This window comes from Cibotium barometz, chromosome 55 (assembly GCF_041138505.1).
Source record: "Cibotium barometz isolate CiBa-2024 chromosome 55, ASM4113850v1, whole genome shotgun sequence".
Lineage (NCBI taxonomy): Eukaryota > Viridiplantae > Streptophyta > Polypodiopsida > Cyatheales > Cibotiaceae > Cibotium > Cibotium barometz.
The window spans coordinates 18,595,565-18,621,699 of NC_141100.1; the positions used below are offsets into that span (position 1 = coordinate 18,595,565).

The following is a 26,135-nucleotide window of genomic DNA, read 5'->3' on the forward strand; positions in this document are numbered from 1 at the left end:
CAGCCTGCAGCCACAAGGGTAGCCACTGATGGGAAGTTGGATGGAACCAACTAATTACACTTTGGAAGTTCAAGATAACGTCCATTATGGATTCTTATGAGTTGTGGGAGACGGGTATTGGGATAGATGTGAGGTCGAGTCCGATTTAGGATCCGGTAGACTCTACACAAACAATTCCGCCAGATCTTGTTCTTGTTTAGGTATGGAGATGAAGAAAGGTGTATGCTGTGTACGCCATCATCACTAGCTTCACTGATTTTGTGATGACTTTGATTTAGCGTACGGCTATCACAATGGCTCTCATCGGCACGATCATCAGGAGCAGGTGGAAGCTAAGCAGGAGGGGGCAGCATCCGAGTTTGAACGTGGAGAGCTTTTTAAGTGTTGTGGGTTCGTAGGGGGCGAGCGTGTTATTGTCTTGTTTGAGAATGGCAGAAAAGAGGACGTCATTACAGAGGAAGCCGTTCGTCGTGCCTGTTTCCCACTGACTTCCATTGACTGCCATGTAGTCGGGTTTGGGGGACGCACGAGTACCCAAGTCAAGTTCAAGGCCCCGAAGCTCATCATACAATAGGTTGAGTTTGTTTTTGAATTCATGGTCGTCCCTCTGGTAGGTGCAGATGTGATTTTAGGCATGAAATGGTTCCACAAGTCCCGATCAAGACCAGGCCATACCACTCATGAGTTCTCAATCAAGTGCAATATCTCCCATCCTTTCGTTTTAAAAGGGGAGCCAGGTATTCATAACTTTCCTCTCATTTCCCACATTTAAGTGAAGCAAGAGGTTAGGAAGGGTGCTGAGTGCGCTAAGTCTAAGGAGGCGAAATTGGATCGTATGTTAGATGAGCTCCCTCATCCAACCAAGTGTTTCACCGTTTGCAACTCCGATCGTTTTCGTCAAGAAGAAGGATGGGTCATCACGACTTTGTGTCAAACTATCCGGCACTCAACAAGCAGACTATCAAGATTCACTTTCCGTTGCTGCACATTGAGTATATTATCGAGCGTTTTAATGGGGCCAAGAGATGGATCTTAAAATTGGGCACCATCAGGTATGGACTATCCAGCACTCAACAAGCAAACTATCAAGAGTCGCTTTCCATTGCCGCACATTGAGTATCTTCTCAAGCGTTTGAATGGGGCCAAGATACTTTCCAAGATAGATCTTAAGATTGGGTACCATCAGGTATAGATTGCCTGAGGACACTTTGAAGACGACTTTACGTGTATGGAGCTGGCTTACTACGAATTTGTGGTCGTGCTTTTTGGTTTGACCAACGCTCTAGCCATGTTCAACCGAATGATGATCCGGATTTCTCGAGATCTAATTTTACGTATGGAGCTGGCTTACTACGAATTTGTGGCCGTGCTTTTTGGTTTGACCAACGCTCTAGCCATGTTCAACCGAATGATGATCCGGATTTCTCGAGATCTAATTGGTCATTGTGTCTTCATATCTTTGGATGACATTTTGATTCTCTCTTCATTGATATAGCATCATGAGATAGATGTTGACCTGGTTTTCGTGGAGTCTATCTTGCCAATAGAGCATCCAGAGGCTAAGGGCCGAGTTTCAGGGGCTGTAGTTCGCATGAAGGTATATTCGTAGGTAACATGTTGGACCTTGAGCCCACAGTCAAATCAACAGTCTGGAGCAAAGGCACATCATGTGCACCCGTGCTCCAAGTTAAGCAAGAGGGGATGTCACGTGCACACTCTTTTGAGGTGTGACATGGACATGCTTCTACCCATTGGCTAGCTTAGAGGTTGAGTGTGTGGCCGGATTCATGTGTATGTAAGGACATTTGTACCAATTTATGATATTCTTGTCCAAGTACCAAAACTCACTTATAAATTATGACCAGCCCTGTGTTCGCACACACTAATGATGGTAGGGAACATGGACACTTTAGAGGTAGTGTGAGTTGCAAATCTTCACTAACAACCATATTGTTTGCAATGCTGTATTCATATGTATTGGTATGTAAATTTGGTTAGAAATGCCCATGACACTATGTACTTGATTCTCTCAAGATCAATAAACATTATTTGAGGGAGGGGCCGACCGTTTTGGCTCATTGTGCGTGTCTTGTCAATTCAGCAAATCACATCTTGTTTTGTGCTTGTTGTCCATTAAATCTTGGTGTATTTAAGTGTGTTGATTAGCATTGTGTCAACCAAGCATTCCATGCCGACTGGTAGAGTTACAGAGGCAACATTGGTTAATAGAATTGGAGACCTACTTTCAGAAACTAGCAATGGAAGGCAATCTCGGTAAGGGAAGATGGAGCGGCTACCACGGAGTCCTCCGAAGGCGTGGAACCAGAAACAACGATCCAACATCGAATGATGAGATGACGAGGGTCCCGGGAACAGGATAGAGGTGGGAGGAAGAGGCCGCAAAAAGTAGGGGGGTGGAGGGATGGCATAGGAAGGTGGAGGGACGGAAAGGAGAAAGAAGGCCAATAAGAGAGGGGGCGGCTAGAGAAGGGAGAAACGGGTGGGAGGGTGTGGAAAGAGGAAAGAGAGAAGCCGAGGAGGACTCACAGGGGGGGGGGGGGGGGGGGGGGGGGGGGGCGTGGCTGTGCGATGAGGGAAAGGGCGGTAGGCTGGGATGCACTAAGGAGAGGTGTTACGTACGTAATCCTTGGGATTAGTGGCCTAATTCGGCAAGGTCAAGGGAGTCCTAGGATTAGGAGGAAGCAAGCTAATATGGGTGGCTAAGGTTATAATTAATAAATCCATGTGTATTGGCTAATTATAACAGCTTAGTTATTTATAGTGGTAGTGGGCACTATATAAGTGAAACATGGATTATTGTTGTCATAACCTCATTATTGGTCAGAGTTCGACAAAAACTCCAGCTACGTGTGTAGCAGAGCGTGGATTACCTTGCCGAAGGACTTGCATGGATCTTTGGGAGTTAGACCTTAGCCCCTCGCTGGGGGGTGGTTCGAAGCATGGAACCTAAGGTTGGGAGCTCAACTAGTTGCACCCCTCTTAGGGGCTTTGAACTTTGTTCTAATCCGCTATCAGACTGGCCTGTAAGGTTCTTTCGTTCCTTAGCAAGTTCCCATCGCCTTTGTTACTCCGTCAGGAGAAGCATGCGTTCGAAGTCTGTGGGGCCCTCTTCTCTTCTTTTTTTGGAGTTGATGACTCCTTCAGCGTGAGGTTTGGTTATGAGGTTTCTGTAGGAGTCTTCAAGCATTGACTTGATGAGTACAGCTATGGTTAAATCTTCCTCCACATTTGTGTTGAGTGCTGCAAAGCTGGTTCATCAGGGACTTCATCTTATTCACATGAGCATCGAAGCTCTCATCTGATTGCATCATGAGTCCATAGAACTCAATCTGCAAGGAAACCTTGGAGTTCTTCCCCTAAGCTCCGAAGAGCTTGCCCAACATCTCATAAGCTTCCTTAGAAGTTAGGAGATGTGCTACATGATGTATGAAGTTGTTGGAAAACCCTAGGGCTATTAACCCAAAGGCTTTTGAGCGTCTAGGCTTTTAATGCTGCTTCTTCGCCTTCTTTGAGCATCTTTTCTTCCACCTCAATGTAAGACTAGAGGCCTTCACACATCAAGCTGAATTTCAGCTTGGTCTGCCAGGTGTGAAAGTTGTCCCCGTTAAACTTTTCAATGAACAAATGTGAACCCACAATGATAGGAGATAGGGGGTCTTAGCCCTTATTTGATGAGCCAATGTCTACCCTGACAAAGATGATGCTAAGGCCAGCATCTGGATAAGAGACTGCTTCGGATGATTTAGTTTTCCACATTGTCGATCGAGCATGAAATCTCTGCTCGCATGTGTTTTCAGATATCCCTCGTCATGTTTTGCATTCTTAGGAATCATTGAATAGTTTAGAGACCTTCACTATCATAGGCGCTATTATTGGCTGGTGCATTTGGAGGGCCAAATATCGCCGCACTGTTGGAGGAGACTCATCAGATTTTGGCAGATATTTGGTTGTGGAGAGAACATTTCTTGGAGACTTGGAGTCATCACCAGTTTTTCTCACTTGCAGGTGGTACCCCGTGGTGGAAGTACATTCTTCCACAGTGGTTTATACTCAGCCGTGATAGAGACTAGCACTCAAAGTCTGCTCTAAGGTATAACAACAAACAATCACAAAACATAGGAAAGAACAAACTAAGTCTATATTAGCTAGAGCGAGAAAGAAAAGACTAAACAAGGCCTACTCTAAGTTAAAACAACAAACCCTACTCTAAGCTAGAACAAGCCACTTTTACAAAAAAGAGCATTGAATTCTGAATTAAGTGGACTTTCAGCTTCCCACTTCTATAAAACTTACTCCTTTTCATTTTAGACATTCCAAAAGCTGAAATACCAAAGATAAACTTACTACGATTCATGAAAGAACGAACCTTTTTCAAAATCTTATTGAAACTATAACCTTTTTCGATAAGCAGCAAAATAAGATGGCATGATTGAGAGATAAAGGTAAATTTAGTAGAGCAAAGACGAGAGAATCTAAAAAGTTGAGAGCAGATAACACCATACTTAGCTGAATCAAAAATATTGGAAGAAAAGTGTGGCATCCGAATGATCTTTAAGTTAGCCTATTCAGGTTGTAAGCGTTTGTCATAAATATCTACTATGAAGCCTGAAGATGATTGAGTGATAAAAAGCACAGCTATCGCTATTCGAGGTGCGGTTAAGTTCGCAAAATTCCTTGGGATAGATCCCTCCACCGAAGGAATTTGGACTGATATACAAAAACTCTTGAAAGGAAGGAATGTCGGGAACAAAGAGGTCATCTACAAAACGTCTCACATTACAAAGTTTGTAAAGAAAGACAGGACAAGTATTAGCAGAAATAAGGCATTCCATAAAATCAAACTCATAAGTAAAAAGATAAAATTAGCAAGAAAGACGGCACAATTGGTACCCATGGGAATACCAATTGCTTGCTTAAATAAAGAGTCCGCCTAAGGATATATAAAGGTTATCTAGGAGAAAATCTAACCAAGTACAAATGTCATCTTTGTCTACAATTTTGGTGAATCTTTTCTTTCTCTTATCTACATCTTGATTTTTACTTTTTAACCCAAGAAAAATCAAAATGCAAAGCTGACTTTTCTACTAATAAAGCCTTGCATCTATCCTTTTCTAAATCTATAGGTAAAACTTTCGTCATAAGGGATCTAATCCTTACACGTAAGTCTGCTAAGTCTAGGTTTGGTGTATAAGGTCGTGAAGTCGAAGGTTTGTAGGCTAAAGGAGACGACTTTTCAGCGAGGGCTCCGAGAGGAGTTTCATAATTTCAAGACGGGAACTACTCCTACAGAGTCTTTAAGACCCACCTCGTGTCTGTAGGCACATCAGCATCTTTAAGAAGATTTTTTCAAAGGTCATGGACACTAGGTAAAATGGCTTTAAAGCAATGACTAAGCCATTTAGAAACATCCGTCAGAGATGTATTGCAAGAAGCAGCTATGAACCTGGGCTTTATAGGATTCTTATGAAACTTCCAAACTGTATACAAAAAAGACAAAGTAGGGTTGCACTTGAAACCAAACGATTTACAAAATCTTGGTGTTCAAGATAACGTCTTGAGAAGAAAGTGAACAGCTAGAATAAGTCTGAGAGGAAGAATTTACTTCACTTAACAAACATTCTAAGTAAAACTTTTTACAAGTAAAAACAAAATTGTTAGAACGCTCGTCTACGTAGGAAATAACAAAATCTCGATGAAATTTCTTGAGAGCAACTAAATCGCTAGAAGATAAAGAATTGCTAACAGAGGGAGTACTCTTTGAACAAAATTTCATGAGTTTCTCAGAGGCCTTTCTCAAAATAGTAGCTTTCCAATGAGAAAAAATGCCTTGAACTCCTAAAGATTCTTCTAGCTTGACTACAAAACTAGATATGCCCTTTTCCTATGGCTTTAAGAAGACAAGAGTCAACTGAAGAAAGTCTAAATTAGTGCCTTTAGAAAAGAGCTCTTTGAGCGAATGAGAAGGAAGAATGGAGCAATCTGCAGTGACCGCATGTCCTAAGATTCCTCCACAAACGAAGAGAAGACAAACCTTCCTACAAGGACATTCAGTTCTAAGAATGGCTGATTTATTGTGCTTTTTCAAGTTTCTCCCAATATCACTATAATTGAAAGCTTTTTGACCTTATGAAGGTATATATATATATATGTCTTGCATCTATTATCTCCCTCCGTGAGATTTTGTATAGGTTTTGTTTTTGGCATAAATTTTGCCTTTGAGTGCAGTTGGTTGCACTTGTATCTTTTGGCGCTTTGCACGTGTTTGTATGAGATTTTGTGGTAATATAATCAGCCCTGTTTTACTCACCAAAAAAAAACAAAGATGATGCTAAATCCCCAAATCCCCCCCCAAAAAAAACAGCTTATGAAACCCTAAAAAAGTAGCGTTTTCAACTAAGGGCCTTTTTTATTTTAAAGCTTTAGTAGGGTAGAGCATGAGCCTAATGTCACAAATGTACTTCAATTTTGAAAAAAACAGCCCAAAACCCTAATTTTCTCTGATTTTTGAAAAATGGAGAAACGACCTTTCTTGAGGGTTAAGCTTTGATGTTTTCCCCCTTCTGATATAGGTGTGGGTTCTCTTTGGAGCATGTAAACAGCTGTGGGCTATACGGGATGAGACGGCAACTGTAGCAACAGTCGGGCAGAGGTGCACGATCTGGTTGGGTTCCTCCTTTGCACTACAGTTGGGCTGTATGAAGAAGCCTTGTTAAGCCTTATTTTAAGACTTAAAGTTGGGCAGTCGGGAAGCGGTGGGCTGCAGCGCGAGTGCGGCAGAGTGAGCAGCAGAGTTGAGGTCTGCAGATGCTGCAGCAGCAATGATTCATTTGCCTCTATTTCTTTTAAGGGGCACTGCTGGGAGAAGGCAAGGCTGAGAGAAGCTCGAGCCACACACAAGAAGAGAATGCGAGGAGGACAGTGGTGGCGATGGTGAGCAGGATGAGGTCGCTGCAGGCATGTGATCATGGCTCTTGGGCTGCTTCCAGGAGCTCCATTTCCCGCTAGAGATGATGTGGAGTGTGATGTTGTGAGAGGAAAAATAAGTAGAGGCGAGGCCAGTGTGGGGGGCTGGACTTCCGGAAGGCTTGATTTGAGTCATTGATCATGGCTCTTGGGCTGCTTCCAGGAGCTCCATTTCCTGCTAGAGGTGATGTGAAGTGTGATGTTGTGAGAGGAAAAATAAGTAGAGGCGAGGCCAGTGTGGGGGGCTGGACGCTTTAAACATTCTCATTTTACTGCTAGCTTGATTTTTCGAACTGAATAATGCGCTCCCTGGTGGCAGTGGCACAACTCCAACAGCTCGTAATTCGGAAGTCGTTTGTGTGTTGATTACATGTTCATGGCATGTTTCGAAGGCCTTCTTGAGATCAAATGCATTGGAGTCCTCTAGAAAGTTGTGCTTGACATAAAGTAGAGTCTTTCGAACGCATGCATGGTCAATACTGGAACTTATGCACGCGGATGATTGTGTTTAGTGTGGGAGCTCTTATGAGTGTATCCAATCATATCAACACCCCTATTCTATTGTTGTTGGGTGTGTTAGGTGGGCTGGACACGCGTAAGTAATTTGGGGAGTTTATTTGTGTTTGTGTGCGCGACGTTGCAATCTGCTAGTCTAAGGTTTATGCCTCAGCCAACTCACAGTCTCTTCTGAAGTGTATACAAAAGGGAGATTACAGGTTGGTTTATCTACAAGCAATGCAAAAATGATTTTGTATACGGAAGTTGTGAATCAAGCCCGCTACATCTACTTGAAGCTATTGTTATCATTGTTTGTCCATGCTCACCACATTTACAATGATCCCGTAGGCTGGCAAGGCAATAATGAAAAGGATTTAAACTTTATATAAAATTTCCTGCACAATGTAACTGCAATATTGTTTGAGTCAGTGACTGACTAGGTTTGGGCACCAGGATATATTATCTGGAAAGATCCATAGCACAATTTAGATCAAACAAGGTTGCGTCATATCTCCCACACTGTTTGGATTCAGTTTTCTCCATGTAGCCGCCCAGCCAGGTCCACTTGCGAGAGGTTATGCTACCATGGCCCGATTAAAGAAAACAGTGCTTCCAAACCTACTTCCAAGCGCCGAGCATTAAGAGCTGGTCGTTTGACAAATTGATGACACCTTCTGTGATGTACGATGCCTTGATTTGGAGACCAGACTTGTCAGAGGCAGATTGGAAGTGGATAGAGGTGATGATGTTTTCTTGCATGATTAGGAGTTTGTGCCACATGAGGTTGTGCTTGTTGAGTTTGGGGCAGGTTGGTCGGTCCTTGATGCTCTTTTCCTGACCATCACTTACGTCACACCATGTGTACACTGGATAGAGACCGTCTTCTGCGGTTGGCACTGAGTCTTCCAGTCAGCTTGCACAGAAGGGACATATTACATGTAGGTTTTCTGTTTGATTCACATGGTCTCAAGATGGATCGCCAATGTAAGGACCTGAAATGAGCAGCCTACCCTAACCCTAGATACTTGACCTCAGAAATGTGCAGAATAAAAAAATAATGAATGTTTGCAAAAGATGAAACCCTAGCAATGGCTAGCATGGCATAGATTGATTGATCACGCTTCCATATTTATACTAGTGGCCTGTAGGCATCCAGTTTTTTTTTTGTTTTTTTGAGCAGGGTCTAACACAGCTTCAGAGTGCCGCCCTTAGATTTGAACAGAGAAATGCTATTGGCACTGGTTGTCCAGTGTGCACTTGATCAGCCACACCACATGTGCCCTTGTGTCCATCTGGTTGCGACTCCCCTATGATACACATCATTGAGTCCCTAGGCATAATGACTGTCACTTAAGAACCTTTTCAGTACAGAAAAGCGTTCATGCTTTATATGCTAAGCCACACTTTTGAGTGCTTTTTTTTTTTCAGAAACACTTTTGAGTGCTTTGATTATTGGGTGGTAACAAGCCCCCCAACTCCCTCCAAGTTCTGCCTGATGCACCTCTTTTGGATCTCTCTCAACAAAAGATCAAATGCAAAGCGGTCTAGACTTGGCTGGTCTCCACACGAGCCGGACATGGGTTTCTTTGACAGAGCTTCTCAGGAAGCTCCAGTTTACCGAGGCACTTCTTGAGAGTCGGGAAGAAATGTTTTATTTAGAAACATAGCTATCTCCATTGCCTTTGGTAAGGTGAAGGTGTCACTGGCCTCTCGTTGCTGTTGGATAGAGACTGGGATTTGAGACCTGCCAGTGTTCCATACATGTGGAGTTATCAGGGATGGCACGCAGTCCCTTTAGACATCCATCACAATTTTTGGGGGCAGCAGGTGATTCTGACAGCTTAAGCTATAAGCCTTGTCAAAGTTGCTAACCAGTAAAGTTACAACTAAACTCCAATAAGAAAGCTTTCACTTCACATGCCACTAGGAATCTAAGGTGGAGTTCTTCTGATGCTAAATGCATGGATGAGGGCAAAGACAACCATGGGAGCCACTGCCTTCCATTTGTTGTGTTTCTAGAACATAGTACCTATTAGAAATCAATGCTCCGCCCTCGTCATCATTGTGCATGGGTCCCAAATTCAGTGTAATTTGTAAGGACCCCTCTTTTACGAGGAGCAGCCATATGTGGGCAATCGGGTGCATAGCATCCCAGTTTTGACACCAGATGGGATCCTGAGCTGGCTAGGAGAGTGCCCCCCCCCTGCTTGTGTCTTGTACACGTGGAGTTATCATCGATCAGGCACAGTCCCTTCCAAGGAGTGAGACGTCCTCGCTCTCCGAGATGTAGGCCATCCTATGTCAGCTCATATACACCATTGCCATAGAGCGAACTGTAGTAGAGGAAGATGACACATGATGTGCTCCATTGGTATCACTGGCCTCACTATTCATTGTATATGTAGGACCCACGTAGTACGTGGGCCTATTTTTTTTTTTAAATTGTTTCCATGTTTATGCTCTTCAATTGACGCATGGAATATATGCGAATATAAGCCATCCAAACCCACCAACACCCTTCTTCACAATTGAATTAGCTATAAATGAAGACAAGTTGAAGATACATGAGTTGATAATTGAGAGGAAGGGAGAGAGACATAAGAAAAATGAAATGAAAATGGCAAGCAAGAGGTTAGGCTAGGAGAATTAGTTGTGTTTCCATATCTAGATATGCTCACTATATGTTGTCAATGATTAGGAGATATCCTAATGTTTTTTGGTGTTTTATCTTGGCAGGCAACAAATTGCTCATTTTATTATGACTTTGCAAGGCTACATAGAATCACAACTGCTACATAATGTATGGAGCAAACTTCTGCAAGCACTTCGTGATGAGGTGATGTTGCTATGTCAACTTCGAAGGGCTTACTTTGTGGTTGAATTTTCTTTTCAATCTTCCTTTTTGTTTATCTCCTGGGAGTACAAGTTTGCAATTCACCCAATGTGATCGCACATGGTTCCTCTAGGACAGCCAGTCACAAACGGTGCCTCACCCCTTCTCATTGGAGATGGGAGTGTTTTGCAGGCCCCCAACTGGGGAAAATGACATTGATCTTTTCCCAACTGGGAGAAGGCACTTGACATTTTTAAAATCTTGTTAATTTGGTTATAGTGGCCTCACATGATAAACTGATCTTTGCTGCTGTCTTTTCATGTCAAGAATGGGATCATCTGGAGGGGAAGTAGCCACAATTTGGCCATACTTTCCTGACATGATAAGTTGACTATGATTGCTTTCTTTCTCTGGCAAGAATCTGAATTCTCAAGGAGGAAAGTAGCACATTTTCATCTAGCACACTTAACCTTCCGAATAACGAAGAGCAAGCATGATCAAAAGAACATAGCTGGCAAGCTTCTCTCTGTGCTCTGATGTGTCACAAAAAATGTTACATTAATCAGCTCCAACACTCAAATGCATGTGTCATGCTAGGGCTCTTGCGCTTGAGAATGGACAACAATAGGCTGCCTACAAAACCAATGCATGTGTGGATGCAATTAATAAAAACTAAAGCAAATCAATGCAAACGCAAGCGGCTGAAGCTCCCGCCCCTCCTTGCTCGCGCTACCTGCACACCTGCGCCCCCCCGCCTACCTGCCTGCTCGCCCCCTCGCGCCCCCCCGCCTACCTGCCTGCTCGCCCCCTCGCGCCCCCCCCCCCCCCCCCCTGCCCCCGCCTGCCATTGCGCCCCCCTCCCTCGCTGTTCTGCCCGCCGCCCCTCCTCTCCTTCGTGCCCCCCCTTCTTTTCGCGCCTTCCTCACCTCTGCAGCGCCCCGACCCCCCCCCCCCCTCCGCCTGCGTTTTCTCCCCCCACCCTCTTGTGCGCAGCTCCCGCCCCCCCCCCCCCCCCTAGGGCTACTCCTTCGCCGCCTCGCCGCCCCCCCCCCCCCCCCCCCCCTTTCTTGCTGATTTCCGCCCCCAGGGGGATTTTTTCCTTTTTCTCTGGCCTTCGTCTTCCGCCTCTCGGTGTGCAGCTCGGTTCTTGCAGGATATCCGCTTTCGCCTCGCCTTCGCCATAGCTTCAAACTCTGATGGAGGCTCCTCCCGCCCCACCTCAGAGGGACTCTTCTGCAGCCCCCTCGCCCGCCCCAGAGGATACCCCCATCAGGCTTTCTCTTTCGCCAGAAGAGGAAGCGAGCCTCGCTGCAGAGGTGGAACGCCTCCAGGCTCATTCCACCATCTGCCGTATAGTCGGCACTCGCCCCAGCAGAGGGAGATCCGGGATCTTCTCCAGGCCCCGCCTTCTTGCAGATGTGGACAAGATCCTGGACGTTCAGCTACTGGGCCGTGGGCATTACCAGATCGAGTTCGAGACAGCCCAGAGCGTGGCCCAGGTCCTCGCCATGAGTCCCCTTGACATCAGGGGAGCTCGGGCATTCTTTAGACCTTGGCAGCACGGCTTTGACCCAGCAGCGGCCGAGCAGGGAGAGCGCCTCTTCCATGTTACAGTCTGTTTCCCTGGACTCCGCCGGGAGTACCTTCCGCTCCTTCCTAGGCTAGGAGCATTGATGGGTTCGGTGCTAGAGAATGGCCCCACAGCAGCTTCAGTGGTGGCCAGAGCAGCTGGGCTACCTTCAGTCAGAGTTTTGGTGTCTGACATCTCCTCCCTTCCGAAGGTCATTCAGCTACCTAGGATAGGGGGGGGATGGATTTATCAGAGAGTGGAGTTCTCGGGGCTCCCGAACGAGTGCTTTATTTTGCAGGCAGATCGGTCATCTGGCCAAGGCTTGCCCTCGCAGGAGACCCCGACCTTCACCGTAGCAGCAGGCCCCTGATGGCCCGCCCACAGATGCGACTCGGCAGGCATCCTCCGGGACACCTGCTCAGGCCACAGAGACCTCGGAGTGGCAGCCTGGATAGGGGCGCCGTCGAGGGAGACAGCCACAGCAGCACGCCCAGCGACCGTTGCAGCAGCAGCCACAGTCTCAGCATCACTGGGTTCCCGTGAGGAACAGCTTTGCTCCCCTCCAGGAGGAGACTCCGACGACTGAGGACCAGGAGATGCCAGCACCCCCTCCTTCACCCCCCCCCCCCACCCCATCCCCCCATACCACCTCGCTTCCACTTCGCCGCCTCCCGTCCCCGCTCCGGTTTCGGCAGCGGCTCCTTCTCCACCTCCCTCGCCCCCTCCTCCTCCCCCCCCCCCCCCCGCCCGCCTCAGCTCCCCGGGGGGCCGTGGCAGTCAGGAGGGCTCTGAGCACCGATCTTGATCGAGCACCGCAGAGGAGACTTACCATGCCGATTCGGGCTTCACGGATATCATCTATCCGCAGTCGGCTGAGTCGCCTCGGCACTAGACAGCGCTCGAAGGCTTTTGATTACTCCTTCACACGGCTTTTTGGAGCAGAGGACCCCCATGAGCGAGCACCCATCCGAGTTCATGTAGTGATACCTCCGGCCCGCGGGGAGGAGGCACTTGATTCAGCGGTGGCCTTCTCGTTCCCTCTCTGTGGCCCATGTGACCGGGAGCGGACTCTGGAGCTCGCTCTTAGCACCTTGAAGACTCAGGCAGTTGAGTTTTCTCACCATGTGAGCGATCTGGAGGTGATTGATGTGATAGGCCGACTATGGGAGTTGGCTCATTTTTTCTTGGATCCCGGGAGTGTGGACGCCTCAGGGATTCGTCATTTGGTCGTTCGCATAGTGGCAGACTTGGCACGCGACCCTGGATATGTATGTACACACGAGGTTCCTCTGTCAGAGCAGGAGGCAGTCGCCATGGGTCACAGCCACTGGCGCCTGATCCGTGATTCTTGCACTACACCGGGTGGGCAGATTCGCAGCCGCTCAGATGGGGACTACTCACCATCCAAGCCGCTTGCGAAGGCCCGCCGTACGGCTGAGACAACATCCACCTCAGCAGGTCATCCATGAGGATCATCTCATGGAATGTACAGGGCCTTGGCAGAGCACATTTTATACGCTATCGTGGTTGCTTGAGGCAGGAGCTTCAGAGATGCCTGGTTGGTGGCAGCATTGATGTAGGAGCACCACTTGGGTGAGAGCAGGATCCGGAGATATGGTTCGGTGTTGCCTGGTAGATGGGACACCTTTTGGTCTGCAGGGTTTGGTCCTTTGGGTGGACAGGGAGGAGTATGCATGGTCATTGCAGATGTATGGCAGCAGGCCATTGTGGATCGAGGGATCATTGTGCCTGGTAGAGCACAGTATGTCATTCTGAGGATGCATGATGAGCTATTGGGCGTGCTCAACGTCTATGCGCCCAACCATGCTAGTGCCAGAGCAGAGTTCTGGACCCAGGTTACGGATGCATTGCCAGAGGCCGCACATTGGTGTGTTGGGGGAGACTTCAACATGCTTGAAGACCCGGCCGATAGGGTGGGAGGCAGTCATGTTACAGTGCACGGCACGGAGCTTGCAGCTTGGGACCGGTTTTGCGTGTCACTGAGGATCACTGATGCATGGCAGCATGGGGCCTTCTCCCGCTCTCAAGACAGTCTTAGTTTCTCTCGGTCGGATCGTCGACAGGGAGGGACTAATCTATCACGGATTGATCGCTTTTATGTGGGCGACTAGTTAGGGGAGCGAGGGGGCTCCGTCGGCATTCTCGCTGGCACCTCATTTTCAGATCATGCGCCAGTTATCTTGACATTGGAGGAGAGGACACGGGAGCCCAGCTTGCAGTTGAGGATCCCGGAGAGGGTACTTACAGATCCTAATCTCGCTAAGGACATTGAGAGGATCTGGCATGATAGTCAGTGCTCTGACCAGGATGCAGCAGGCCAGTGTGCCCAGGGACTCATCGAGCTTAGCTCTTTTCTGCACGCTGCAGCTTTGACACGGCTGGGAGAGATTCACGAGCGGGAGCATCGGCTGAGATGCAGCCTTGCTTCGCTTCAGCGCCTTCAGGAGCAGCAGCCTGCATGTGAGTGGGTGGCGTCCCAGCTTAGTCAGGCACGCCAGGAGGTTAGAGAGGCAGAGGAGCAGAGACATGAGTTTTACTATCGTCGTTAGGCCTCTCAGTGGACGCAACTTGGTGATAGAGTGACTGGGGAGTTCTTTGAGATTACTGGACCCCGCCATGCTCGAGCAGGAGTCCGTCAGCTTTGGAGGCCGGATGGATCGGTAGCTACTGAGCCTGGAGAGATCAGAGCCATTGCCACTGGATTCTATAGAGACCTGCTTTCAGCGGAGCCAGCCACTGAGGATCGGGATGCTTGCAGACAGACTGTGTGGGCCCATGTGCAGAGGAGGGTCACAGATCGTATGCGTACAGTTCTTGGTGCGCCTCTTTCAGAGATTGAGCTTGCTGAGGCCTTGAGGGTCCTGCCGCGACATAGTTGCCGAGGGGAGGACGGACTGACGCCTGCCTTTTTTATGCGCTATTGGGACCTTTTAGGGCCAGGCCTCCGCAGGGGCTTTCAGTATGTTTTGGACACTGGGGTGATGCCACAGAGCTTTTCAGAGGGCTTGATCTTTCTTATCCCCAAGGGGGAGGGAGTATTAGATGATATTCGGCATTGGAGACCTATTACGATCCTCAATACTGTCTACAAGGTCTTAGCAAAGGCCTTGAGTTTGAGGATCGAGCCCTTCCTAGGGGAGTTGATTCATGCTACCCAGACAGGATTTGTCAAGGAGCGCAGTATCCTTGACAACATCTTCACTTTCTGGGAGGCGACGGCTCGAGCTAGATTTCTTGGTGAGGACTTGGTTGTGATGCTTCTCGATTTTGAGAAGGCATACGATAGAGTCGATTGGGGTTTCTTAGAGGGCACTATGCTTCGCCTGGGCTTTGAGCCAGGTTGGATTAGAGGGGTGGCGGCTCTGTATTCCACAGCTCGTAGCCAGGTGTTGATTGCAGGAGGACGGGGGCCGAGTTTTGAGCTGACCAGATCAGTCCGTCAGGGGTGTCCCCTCGCCCCTTTTCTTTTTCTCTTCTTTGCGGAGGCTATGAGCATGTATTTGACGGCAGAGGAGGTTGGTTTGAGAGGACTCCAGCTCCCAGTCCGGGGGGAGGACCTGCTCGATGCTGAGTTTGCTGATGACACGGGCTTATTTTTGCATGGCCAAGAGGCCAATCTTCTTCGGGCAGAGCAGTCGCTCCAGGTTTTTAGTGCAGCTTCGGGAGCATTGATCAATTGGCGCAAGACAGTGGCCTTTTGGATCAGCAGCGCTCCCACTCCGGCATGGAGCCCGGACCCCGGTTTTAGATGGATTCCTCCTGGCACAACAGTGCGGTATTTGGGATGCCAGATTGGACTAGATTTGTCACCTGAGCAGCAGATTGCCCCGCTTCTTCTGAGCATTCGGAAGAAGCTTTTGTATTGGAGTACAGCTCGACTATCCTTGGCTGGGAGGGTGGTGGTGGCAAATCAGGTGCTGTTAGCGACTGTTGGAACATGAAGTCAAGGTGTCCTAGTGTGTACTAGGAACTAGTCTTTGTGTGTGAGTTGCCATGTGGCACTCTTTCTATTATCCCATATAGTTGGGTGTCATTGTAACACTTGTACTTCACTTCTATATAAGTGAGGTCTCTATCATGAATAGATCATCCAGCAAGCTCTCAAGTCTTTTTATGAACACAAGTCTCAATCTTGTGGCCTAACTGAACTTGAGTCTATGTCTGAGTAGTTAGCTTCTTCATCATGCTTGTCTTTGTGTTCTTTCCGCCTTAGCTTAGCCTTGCTCAGTTCTTCCTGCTTTCTAATCTAGCTTAGCAGTAGCTTCCATGTTCCTTCATGTGGTATCAGAGCCACGCTACCCTCGTCGTCACGTTGCCTCGTCTTCCTCCTTCTAGCCTTGATGCTGCCCTGATTCTCTTCTCCTTGCCTCGTCATTAGCCTCGTCATCTTTGCCTCAAATCTGCCCGCCATTGCCTGCATTCTACCAGCCATAAGCTGCCCCAGATCTGCGCCATTTTCTTCTCCAGATCTGCGCCATTCTCCACTAGAAGTCTGCCCCACATATGTGCCACATTGCCTGAGATCTGCCCTCTATTTCTGCCCCAAAATCTGCGCCACATTTCCAGCCATCTGCCTCAGCATCTTCCCATGAATCAGCCCGCCATTTTCAGTTCACTGTCTGCGTGTATGGGAGCTGCGTATTGCTAATCTTCATTTCGAGTTGAGATATCTCTCAGATTGATTCATCATGATGAATCCTCACGCTGCCATTGAGAAGTTCAATGGCCAAGGATTCCACACCTGGCAAATGAAGATCAAGTTCCACTTGATGAAGCACAATCTGTGGAATCTGGTCAAGGGAACTTCTTCATCAAACGAGAAGGAGAAGGAAAAGGAACCTCAACGTCTCGAGCAAGCATTCGCAATCATTGCATTGGGTCTTGGAGACAATTATCTGCATCACATCTCTGATCTTGAAAACCCTGCTGACGCTTGGAATGTGCTTGACCACTTATTTGGTGCAAGTAGCAAGCATTCAAAGTTGTCACTCAAGATTGAATTCTTTGAGTTAGATCTAAAACCTGGAGCACTTCTGGATGCTCATATCAACAAAATGCGAAGCCTAATGAATCAATTGGCTTCCGTTCACTCTCCGGTGACAGAAGATGATGCTATGGCAGTGCTTCTCAAAAGCATGCCTGAAGATTATGACAACTTGGTCACGACACTGAAATATGGTCCCGATCCTTCATTTGAAGGGATCATAAGTGCATTGCAGGAAGAAGAAAGGAAGCGGGAGAAGCGAAAGGATCACCAAGTGGAGGGAGAACAAGCTTTGGCAACCAAGTTCAAAAGGATTTCTTTTAAAGCTTGTAGACATTGTGGCAAAAACAATCATGATGAGAAAGATTGTTTTCGCATCAAGCCATGTGGGATTTGTGGCAAGAATGGCCACTCTGAAAGTAACTGTTTCTCAAAGAAAAATTCAGCAAATATGGTGGAGGACACAAGTGATGAAAAAGCATATATGGTAGATGATAAAGATTTCTGTTTCTAGGGTTCCCTGCCTGGATCATGTTTCCAAAAAGGATTTTTGTAAACCTGTTGCAACCGCTATGAGTATGCAAGGGTATCTTGTCTTATCTGTTTGAACCTCTCAGAGGTATCTATTATATTTTGTGTGTTTGTCCTGGTATATCCCATATTCTGCACCTACCCAAGGATGTCCAACTTGCATGAGAGACTAGAGCCGTGGATTTATCCTTGACCAGAGACCCTGGCATGAGAGACCATGAGCCTATGATTTATCCTTGCAGTATGAGGCATTTCCTTGAGGGGGGATTTGTTGGGTATATCAAGGAACTGCATCTTTTATAAACTCATGATATCACTCACCTTTCCTTCATGGGGGGGTGTTGGAACATGAAGTCAAGGTGTCCTAGTGTGTACTAGGAACTAGTCTTTGTGTGTGAGTTGCCATGTGGCACTCTTTCTATTATCCCATATAGTTGGGTGTCATTGTAACACTTGTACTTCACTTCTATATAAGTGAGGTCTCTATCATGAATAGATCATCCAGCAAGCTCTCAAGTCTTTTTATGAACACAAGTCTCAATCTTGTGGCCTAACTGAACTTGAGTCTATGTCTGAGTAGTTAGCTTCTTCATCATGCTTGTCTTTGTGTTCTTTCCGCCTTAGCTTAGCCTTGCTCAGTTCTTCCTGCTTTCTAATCTAGCTTAGCAGTAGCTTCCATGTTCCTTCAGCGACCATTACGTCTTGCTGGATCTTCTCAAGCTCTTGTATCAGCCAGGTACAGAGGTTGATCATGAACTTTCTGTGGTCTGGACGGGACGGTCAGCCAGCCCGGGCAAAGGTTGCTTTGGCAGTTATTACACTTCCGCTGGCTCAAGGAGGCTTGGGCATTATAGATCCAGTCGATCAGAGTAGAGCCTTATTGGGAAAGCTTATTGTTCGGGGGCTGCTTCCAGGCGCTGAGCCTTGGAAAGAGCTTCTCTTGCAGCGGCTGCAGGCTCGGGCTCCCCCAGCAGGGGGCACTTGGGCACCAGAGATTCGATGGATCTTCATAGAGATGAGGAGGACAGGCCTCAGTAGAGGATGGGAGGACAGATTTGCTTTGAGCATCCTGAGAGCTTGGGAGCTGCTGAGACCGGGGCTCTCTCAGCGACCTCCTCCTTGTGTGGAGGAGTGGGCCAGACAGCTGCTCATCTGGAGCCGAGCGGTTCGCACAGAGCAGGGTCATATGCTGGGTTCTCGGCCTCGTCTAGCCTGGGGACCTTTGGCGGCAGGCCCAGCACGCAGCTTTGGAGACTGGCAGGCCTTCTGCAGTCTCCCAGAGGAGATCCAGGTGGAGAGGCTGAGTCACTTCAGAGGGGGGTTGATTATGAGGGATGATATTCAGGAGGCACTCACAGAGGAGTGGTTCACGCCTATCGAGCCAGTGGCCCCACGGTGGATGGGAGCCTTTACACAGTTGGAGATCCTGATTGCTGTCAGAGCTTGCACTGAGGATGGCAAATGCCTCTACTATGAGATTCAGGACGAGGGCAGACTTCAGAGAGTGGAGGTGGAGTCGCCGTTGGTTGCAGAGTGCACCTTTCAGAGGATACGGGTAGTGGCCGCCGCTTCTCGGAAGTGGCTTATTGACCCTGACCCTACAGATGTGCTCCCAGATTGGCGCATATGGGCATATGCAGCGCGCCCCTTGGCCCGGCTACAGTGGGACCCTGGGGAGTACGAGTGGCATGATCCTTATGCATCCCTTGAGGCCACAGAGATCACCTTTTTCCAGTATACTGTTCGGCTGGGGCGGCATATTTTGACGGCGAGGAGGATGGTCTCTCCAGTTGCAGCAGGGCACTGGCGGCTACAGGGACTCTCACAGGAGTTCCTGGAGGATTTTTGGGCCCGGCTCTGGGCTAGTCGACAGGCCCGTAGGATCTCGACTTTCCAGTGGTGGCTGGTCGCCCACAGGGGCTCAGCAGGCACCTGGCTTGTTTTCAGCGGTCTTCCGGCGGCCTGCGTCCGATGCGGCCACCCTATGGAGACACAGAGACATTGCCTATGGGATTGCCCTCAGGCGCATCAGATTTGGCTGCGGATGCTGCGTATTCTGGCCCCCCTCTCTCCAGAGGGTATGTTTACGTGGGGTGCCGCTGCTTGGTCGACTTCGTCAGGGCCTGCTATGGGTTATGAGATGGAGCAGGACAGTCAGGCCATCAGATTCATTAGGGGCCAGCCTCGCCTTGTTCCGTCACCGGATTTCTCGTCCGCCAGCTGGACACAGGAGAGGGATTTACGATGGGAGCTCCTCAGCAGCCTCACCATTTGGTTCACCTGGAGGGTCCGGTGTTTCAGGGCCTTTGAGGGGAGACTGGAGCCTCCAGCAGAGACTGTACGGGGGATTTGGTAGGAGTTGATCCACACCCTGCGAGGACAGTATGACCGCATCCGGGGCGACTCGGATGAGGCGATCTTGCGGCGCTAGGCCTTTCACACCACCTAGCGCAGCGGCCCCTTCTATACCCTACACGCGGCCCCCGTTGGCACTACAGGCCACCTATTTGGCTTTTCCCCCCTCCTATTGTATGATTTAGCCCTTCAGTTCTTTGTACTGATGCTTGTATTTTGCAGCACCTAGGGAGAGTCTCCCGGGCTGCCTTGCTTTGTTCACTGCTCTGTTTTTCTTATGAGCAGGAGAGGTTCTTTTGTAGCCCTATGGGCATTTTTATATAACTAATGAAAGGATCTTTTCTCGGAAAAAAAAATGCAAACGCAAGCAGGCCGGCTTGTTGAGGTCTCTATAATTAGAACCCTCTTCTCATTCGACTAATCTTCTACAAGTCTTTGGAGAAGCCAACCAAGGGAGAGAAAAGATGAGTGTTGAAGAGCATTAGTCCAAACAGCAAAAATCAACACTGACAGTCAAGGCTTCCTATTGCAGAAAATTCTAGCAATTAGGAGAGGGCTACACAGATTTATTTTCTCTGTTCACAGCGCTAGATCTCCGAGAGCACAAGAAGCTCAGTAGTTAGAAGATATAGCAGAATTCTGTTTAAGTCTGTAAGCTCTGTTCAATTGCAATATATAGTAGTTAATGTTGAGAGATTCTTTAAGTCTTCCAATATTTCTTCCTTTTCCCTGTGTATTCTTAGTTTTGTGCTTTAAAGTAGTTTAAGAACCACGCTTTGACATGGTGCAGTCTGAGATTGTTATCAGAGGGGGCCAAGTAGGTATAGACAGCCAATTTTCAGCCACAAAACACTTAAGTTTACAAATTAAGATTTGAGCGTTGTTTTCAGCCTCAAATGTAGGAGTTGGAGGGGGCAGCCTATAGAGTTATTAGTTCCCTCTTTGTAAGTGTTAGTGATAGCCCCAAGTGGTGAGGGTGTTTGCCCTAGGACTAGGAGGTCCTCGATTCAAAACCCCACAAGATGCTTCCGTGGCATCACCTACGGGCAAATAAAAAGCGCCTACAGGCGGTGAAAAACGGTAACCACGGGAGGATCTTGGGCCTAAGGCTAGTCAGGGAAGAAAAATAGTAGTTCTTGTGTTTCCATTGCAGCTGAGGCATAAATTTCAGAGCATCATTGTTCCCCCAAAATATTCAGCTTAGTCATGGATATGCATAGCATGCTACATTCTTGCATGCTCAATACAAGCAGATCACAATTCCCAGTTTGAGTGTGATCCGGGGCTCCTAGAAATGTGCATGTAAGCTCGAGGCTGCATATCCCTGTGTCACTTTGGCATGTGCTGGAGGAGGCATGGTGAAGTGTGGGCCACTGAAAGTGACACCAAGGTATCCATAGGATCCTGTATGTGAAGCTCAATCTAGACGTGAAGGAACAGGAGGTATTGAAGACCATTACCTTGGTTTTACCAAGGTTAACAGTGAGGTCCCCGCTGAGTGCAAAAGTCCTTTAAGGCATCCAAATGTCTTGGAAGCCCCTCGGCTGAATCTGAAAGGAGGACGATGTCATTTGCATAAAGTAGCAGGGGGATCAATATGCCTGCGTGAGTGCGGGACCAGCCCCGCCTAATCTGTCACAATGAAGCTGGAGATCTCATCAATGTAGAGGCCAAAAAGAGTGGGTGATAGAGGGCAGCCCTGATTGACCCCAATAGTGCTGGAAATCTCCTGTGATGTACCTCGTGTGGCTTCTCATTTGTCCGGTGACAAACTCATAGTGGGCGATGATGCTCCGAACCATGTCAGATGGGACTCTTATCTCTTGTAGATGCTCTAGGAGGCGGCCTTGGGTACACTATCAAAAGGTTTGCGGAAATCCACAAAGCAGTAGTAAATCCTCTAATGTCATGCTCTACCCTCCTCGATGATGGCACGGAAGGTGAAGATGTGGTCAAGGGTAGAGTAGCTCTTCCGAAAGCCTTCTAGTCCTGCGGCTTTGCATCCCTGTGTCTCTGCAAATGAACTGAGCTCCGCCTCTAGCACCGATTCATAGAGTTTGGCCAATGTGTGGCCAATCATGACTATCCTGTAATTATTAGGATCAAGTGGATCTCCACCTTTGAGAATGGGGCGATGGTGTTACCGGACCAAGAGGGTGAAAATCGGTCACAAAGGGCTCTATTGAACATGTAGGCTAGTAGGGGTGCCAAGGTATCATCGACATGTGAGATGTACTTGGCTGTGAGTCCCTCGTGATCCTAGGCCCGCTCATTACGTAGCTACAAAACCATGCCCTTTGTGAAGAAGGTGGAGGTGGTGGGGCGGAGATCTGGTGGTGGGGGTAGAGGTGGCTGATGGGGGATATGATACAGGGAGCGTGCATAGGAGTGCCATGTGTCCGTCTGACCACCCATCACATAACAATGTGCAACTATACTTGGTCCAAGTGGCTTTTAATGACTCCATCTCCATCTCCATCTCCATCTCCACTTGTTGTTGCTCTCTTTTGAGCTCTTTAGTGCACAAGGTCTCATAGGAGGGTCCCTCCCACTCACGTCCAATGTGGCTGATTGCTCTCATAGCCTTTTTCCATCATGGGTTGCGCACAATGTGAAAAGACAAAGCGCATTGGATGAAAAGCCTAGTGAGCTCCCTAGTTGCATCATTAATTGTTTGCTTTTGCATGCTTGCTTGAATGCGTGCTCTCTTTAGAGAGGCTCTAGGTCCTGCAAGCAAAGGGCTTCATGTTACTGTGGGAGTACCAGCACCCCCAAATCCTGCTTGGCTTTGTGCATTCTCCTCTGATCCCAACCGTGTTCTCTAGCATCAATATTCTCAATTGTGTCTTGCCAATTGTTGTCTTTTCCATTCTTGTGGCTCGACTTTGTTGTTTGCAGGCATCAATGTCTTCCCCAGTTAAACCTGAGAAATGGGCCTTAACAAACATAGATTATGGTACCTCTTGAGCAAACCCCACAAAAATTACATTTCCACTTTTGGGTGCCTGAACCACCATATCTTGATACAGGAGTGACATGGGTCCACGTGGCATCCTTAGTGCGAGGCATCTTGACAAAGGCAGGGCAAGATTATCACCCTGGCATGAAAACCCCCAAATTTCAAAATCTTAAAAATAAAAAAAAAGCAAAATCGAAGAAAAAAGACACAAATCAACACAACCAACCCGAGAGATGGCAGGCATAGAAGTTGAGAATTACGGGAGGAGCTGGAAGGGGCTGATTTTTACAATGCAGTAGCTTCTTCCTTGGTTTTCACAGGTGCAAGTAGACGTTTTTTCGAAAACAAATCTCACTGATAATAGTTGGGAGGGAAAGAAACGCGTTTCATTTGAAAGAAATGGTTCTTATCATAAAAAATGAATGAAACGCATTTCTTTTCAAACTATGAATGTGAGATGGAAGGTGGTGGCGGGGAGATGGGTGGTGTGCAAGTAAGAGTGAAAGAGAGGTAGGCATGGTTAGTTTCAAAGGGGGGTGGCGGGATGGAGAAGTCCGGGAGAAGGTGTGCCAAAGCCGGAGATCCCTTCGTCATCTTAAAAAGCCAACTAGGGTCTAGGAGACCAAAAATATGTTACAAAGTATATCCACGGTTACGATGATCCTCATAAATAACATAAATGAAAAAGAACCTAAAACTAACAGCATCAGCTGCATACAAGTAAGTAGTGGCTAACTAAGGTATGGCATGTACAACTATAGAGACTGAGGCACATGGGGTGGTGGCATCCTGGAGAGTGGAGACCCAGCCTCCTCAACAACTATGTAGAGCTCCTCAATATCCACCTCTCATGGGAAAGTATTGCGATGTCTCTAGAGTATCTTGCGGATTTGAGATTCATGATGGTAGCGTGCTCTCTATCTTGCCAATCTCGGTCGTTTGGCATTTGGAATGCTCTCTTGATGGATACTCTTGGGAACCCGAGTGTGGGTGGCTGGGTTGCTAATGGAAGACATTGCCTGACCTATCTGGTGGATGAGGCCCTCTCTGTGATCTCCTTGATTGCTCTCTTGACAGGGGGCAAAGAAGCTCGTGTTAGAGATCTGGGGGGCTTCGTGTCCATTGCTCTGTGATGCATGCATCTAGCTCTCTGTGCCGGCAAAGCTCCATGAGGTCTAGTCCAGGGCATTTTTGATCTGGGTAACCCATTATCTGGGTGAGTGGCCCAAATCCATCTCTAAAAAGACAATGAGATATCCCCTTGATCTCATAATATACGGGGCATATGCAAATGTAATGATCCTGTCTCCACCTCTAGTGAGCACAACCGACAAATCCTCTCTTCTCTATCAATCCCGACAGCTCTCCCAGTCTCCACCCGCAAGCGATGTGAGGAAATCCAATCTGGCCGATAGCAATCCTCATTGCATGTGACATGTCTAAGCACATACTGGGGTTTCTAGATGAAGGCATCCTCTATGAGATGGAGAAAATGATCCCAATAAAACTGCATTTTGGTACCCAGCTGCTAAGGAGCCACCCATGTAGTGTGTATCTCCAGTCTCGTGAGAGACGCAACAAATCAACAGAACGACGAAGATCAATTTGAGGCTTTTATAAATTTCTGAAAATCCTACTTTGTTAGAGCATTAGTCTTAAATCCCCCATCATTTTTCAAAATGGAGGGCATAAATCAAGCATTAGAGTGTTGCTATAGCCTCCTATAGCATTAGAGTGCTGCTATAGCGTCCTATAGCATCATTTCCAAAAAGCCCTAATTTTAGGGAAACCCTAATTTTTCAAGGCATGAAATGAAAATATCTTATCTTCTTTGCAATCATGAGCTCTCACATGTTCATAGACAAGAATAATGGCCAAAGTTCCCACACCTGGCAAATGAAAGGAAATCTGTGGGGTTTGGAGAAGAGGCAACCTATTTCTATGATGTTGATGCAACCAATGAAGAAGATTCCAAAACACAATAGGATCTATTTAGAGTAGAGAGGGCATATGCCATCATTGTTCTTGACTTGGGTGATAACTATTTGCATCTCATTTCTAAATCCTAATCTAGAATCATTGGCTGAGAATCTCTTGCTGCACGTCACCAAAATGAGGAGTGCAGTTTAGTCTCCAATAATTGAAGATGATGCCATGGCAATGCTTCTCAAAAGCATGCTTGAGGAGTATGACAACTTGGTGACCACCTTGAAGAACATTCCTAATCCTACATTGGAGTGAATCATTAGTTCTTTACATGAAGAAGAAAGAAAGAAGAAGCAATGGTTAACAGAAGTTGTCACAAAACAAGGCTTTGTTGGAAAAGGTCAAGGGATCTTTCAAAGGACAAGCCAGAGGTAAAGCTTGCAAATCATGTGGGAAAAGCAATCACTTAGAAAAGGATTGTTTTAGCCTAAATCATTGTGGTATCTGTGGGAAAAGCAATCATCCTAAAGAAAAACATTGCTAATATTGTTGAAGAGCTTTCCACATAGAACGCCAACTATTGTATTGATGATTGGGCCTTTAAGTCCATTATTTGTTGTTTTCTTTTGTGTGACCTGATCTCTTGTATGTCCTTACCCTTAAGATCCCGTAAGTGGTATGTGAAACTAGAGCCATGCAATTTATCCTTGACCAGGAAAACTGGCATGAGAAACCATGAGCCTAGATTTATCCTTGACACAATATGAGGCAATCCTTTGAGGGAGGGTTTGTTGGCTCAAGGCATTGCTTGTGTGTGTATGTGAACCACCTCCTAGAGAGTGGTAGTGTGTAAGTGTCAGTGTGTAAGTGTCTTGTTTATGTGTGAACCCACTCTTAGAGGGGTAAGAATAATATCTAGATATTATGTGTGCACTTGACATAAGCAGTGATGTCATTGGGGCAACCTTTGTAACCCATAAAGGTGCATGTTTCTAAATTGTCTCTCTATCTCTGTATGCTCCATAGCCATGGCTGTGTTCACCTTCAAGCCACCATAGCCTTTAATACGGTCTCCGCTAATCGTCAAGAGGACTCAAGTGCTAGCCTTGGGAGCCTGTCTCTGCTCAATGTGTACACTTGCTGAATGTATGTAGCTGTCTGAAAAAGGGCATCCACCACTAGGGGAGTAGCTGCAAACTCTGCCAAGACAATGGAACGGGGAACTGATGGTTTGCATCTAATCATTTGTGAGTGCATCATCACCTAAAGCCTCTCTACTCTCCTCTAGTCATCCCCTCCTAGGTCAGGTCCTCAAAAGGCTAAACCATACATCGCTGCTGGATTCACTAAAGTGTCAAAGAGTGAGCTTTTCGTGTTGAGTTCCTGGAAATGAACCTGGAAACACACTTTCTCCAACCTAGCCGTTGTTGCATACCCTTTGGTTAGTTTGGCATCTACAGCTGGCCTCATGCTG

General features: G+C 47.4%; 1 protein-coding gene across 7 annotated transcripts in view; it reads left to right on the forward strand.

Moving 5' to 3' along the window:
* The window catches only part of LOC147607456 (Spc97 / Spc98 family of spindle pole body (SBP) component), a 139,017-nt gene that overhangs the window by 110,439 nt on the left and 2,443 nt on the right, over positions 1–26,135 (forward strand). For all 7 annotated transcript variants that reach the window (XM_086790844.1, XM_086790845.1, XM_086790841.1 and 4 more), the window contains exon 11: positions 10,219–10,318. In XM_086790844.1, coding sequence (XP_086646970.1) covers positions 10,219–10,318 — 100 coding nt within the window. The remainder of the gene's footprint in view (positions 1–10,218; positions 10,319–26,135) is intronic.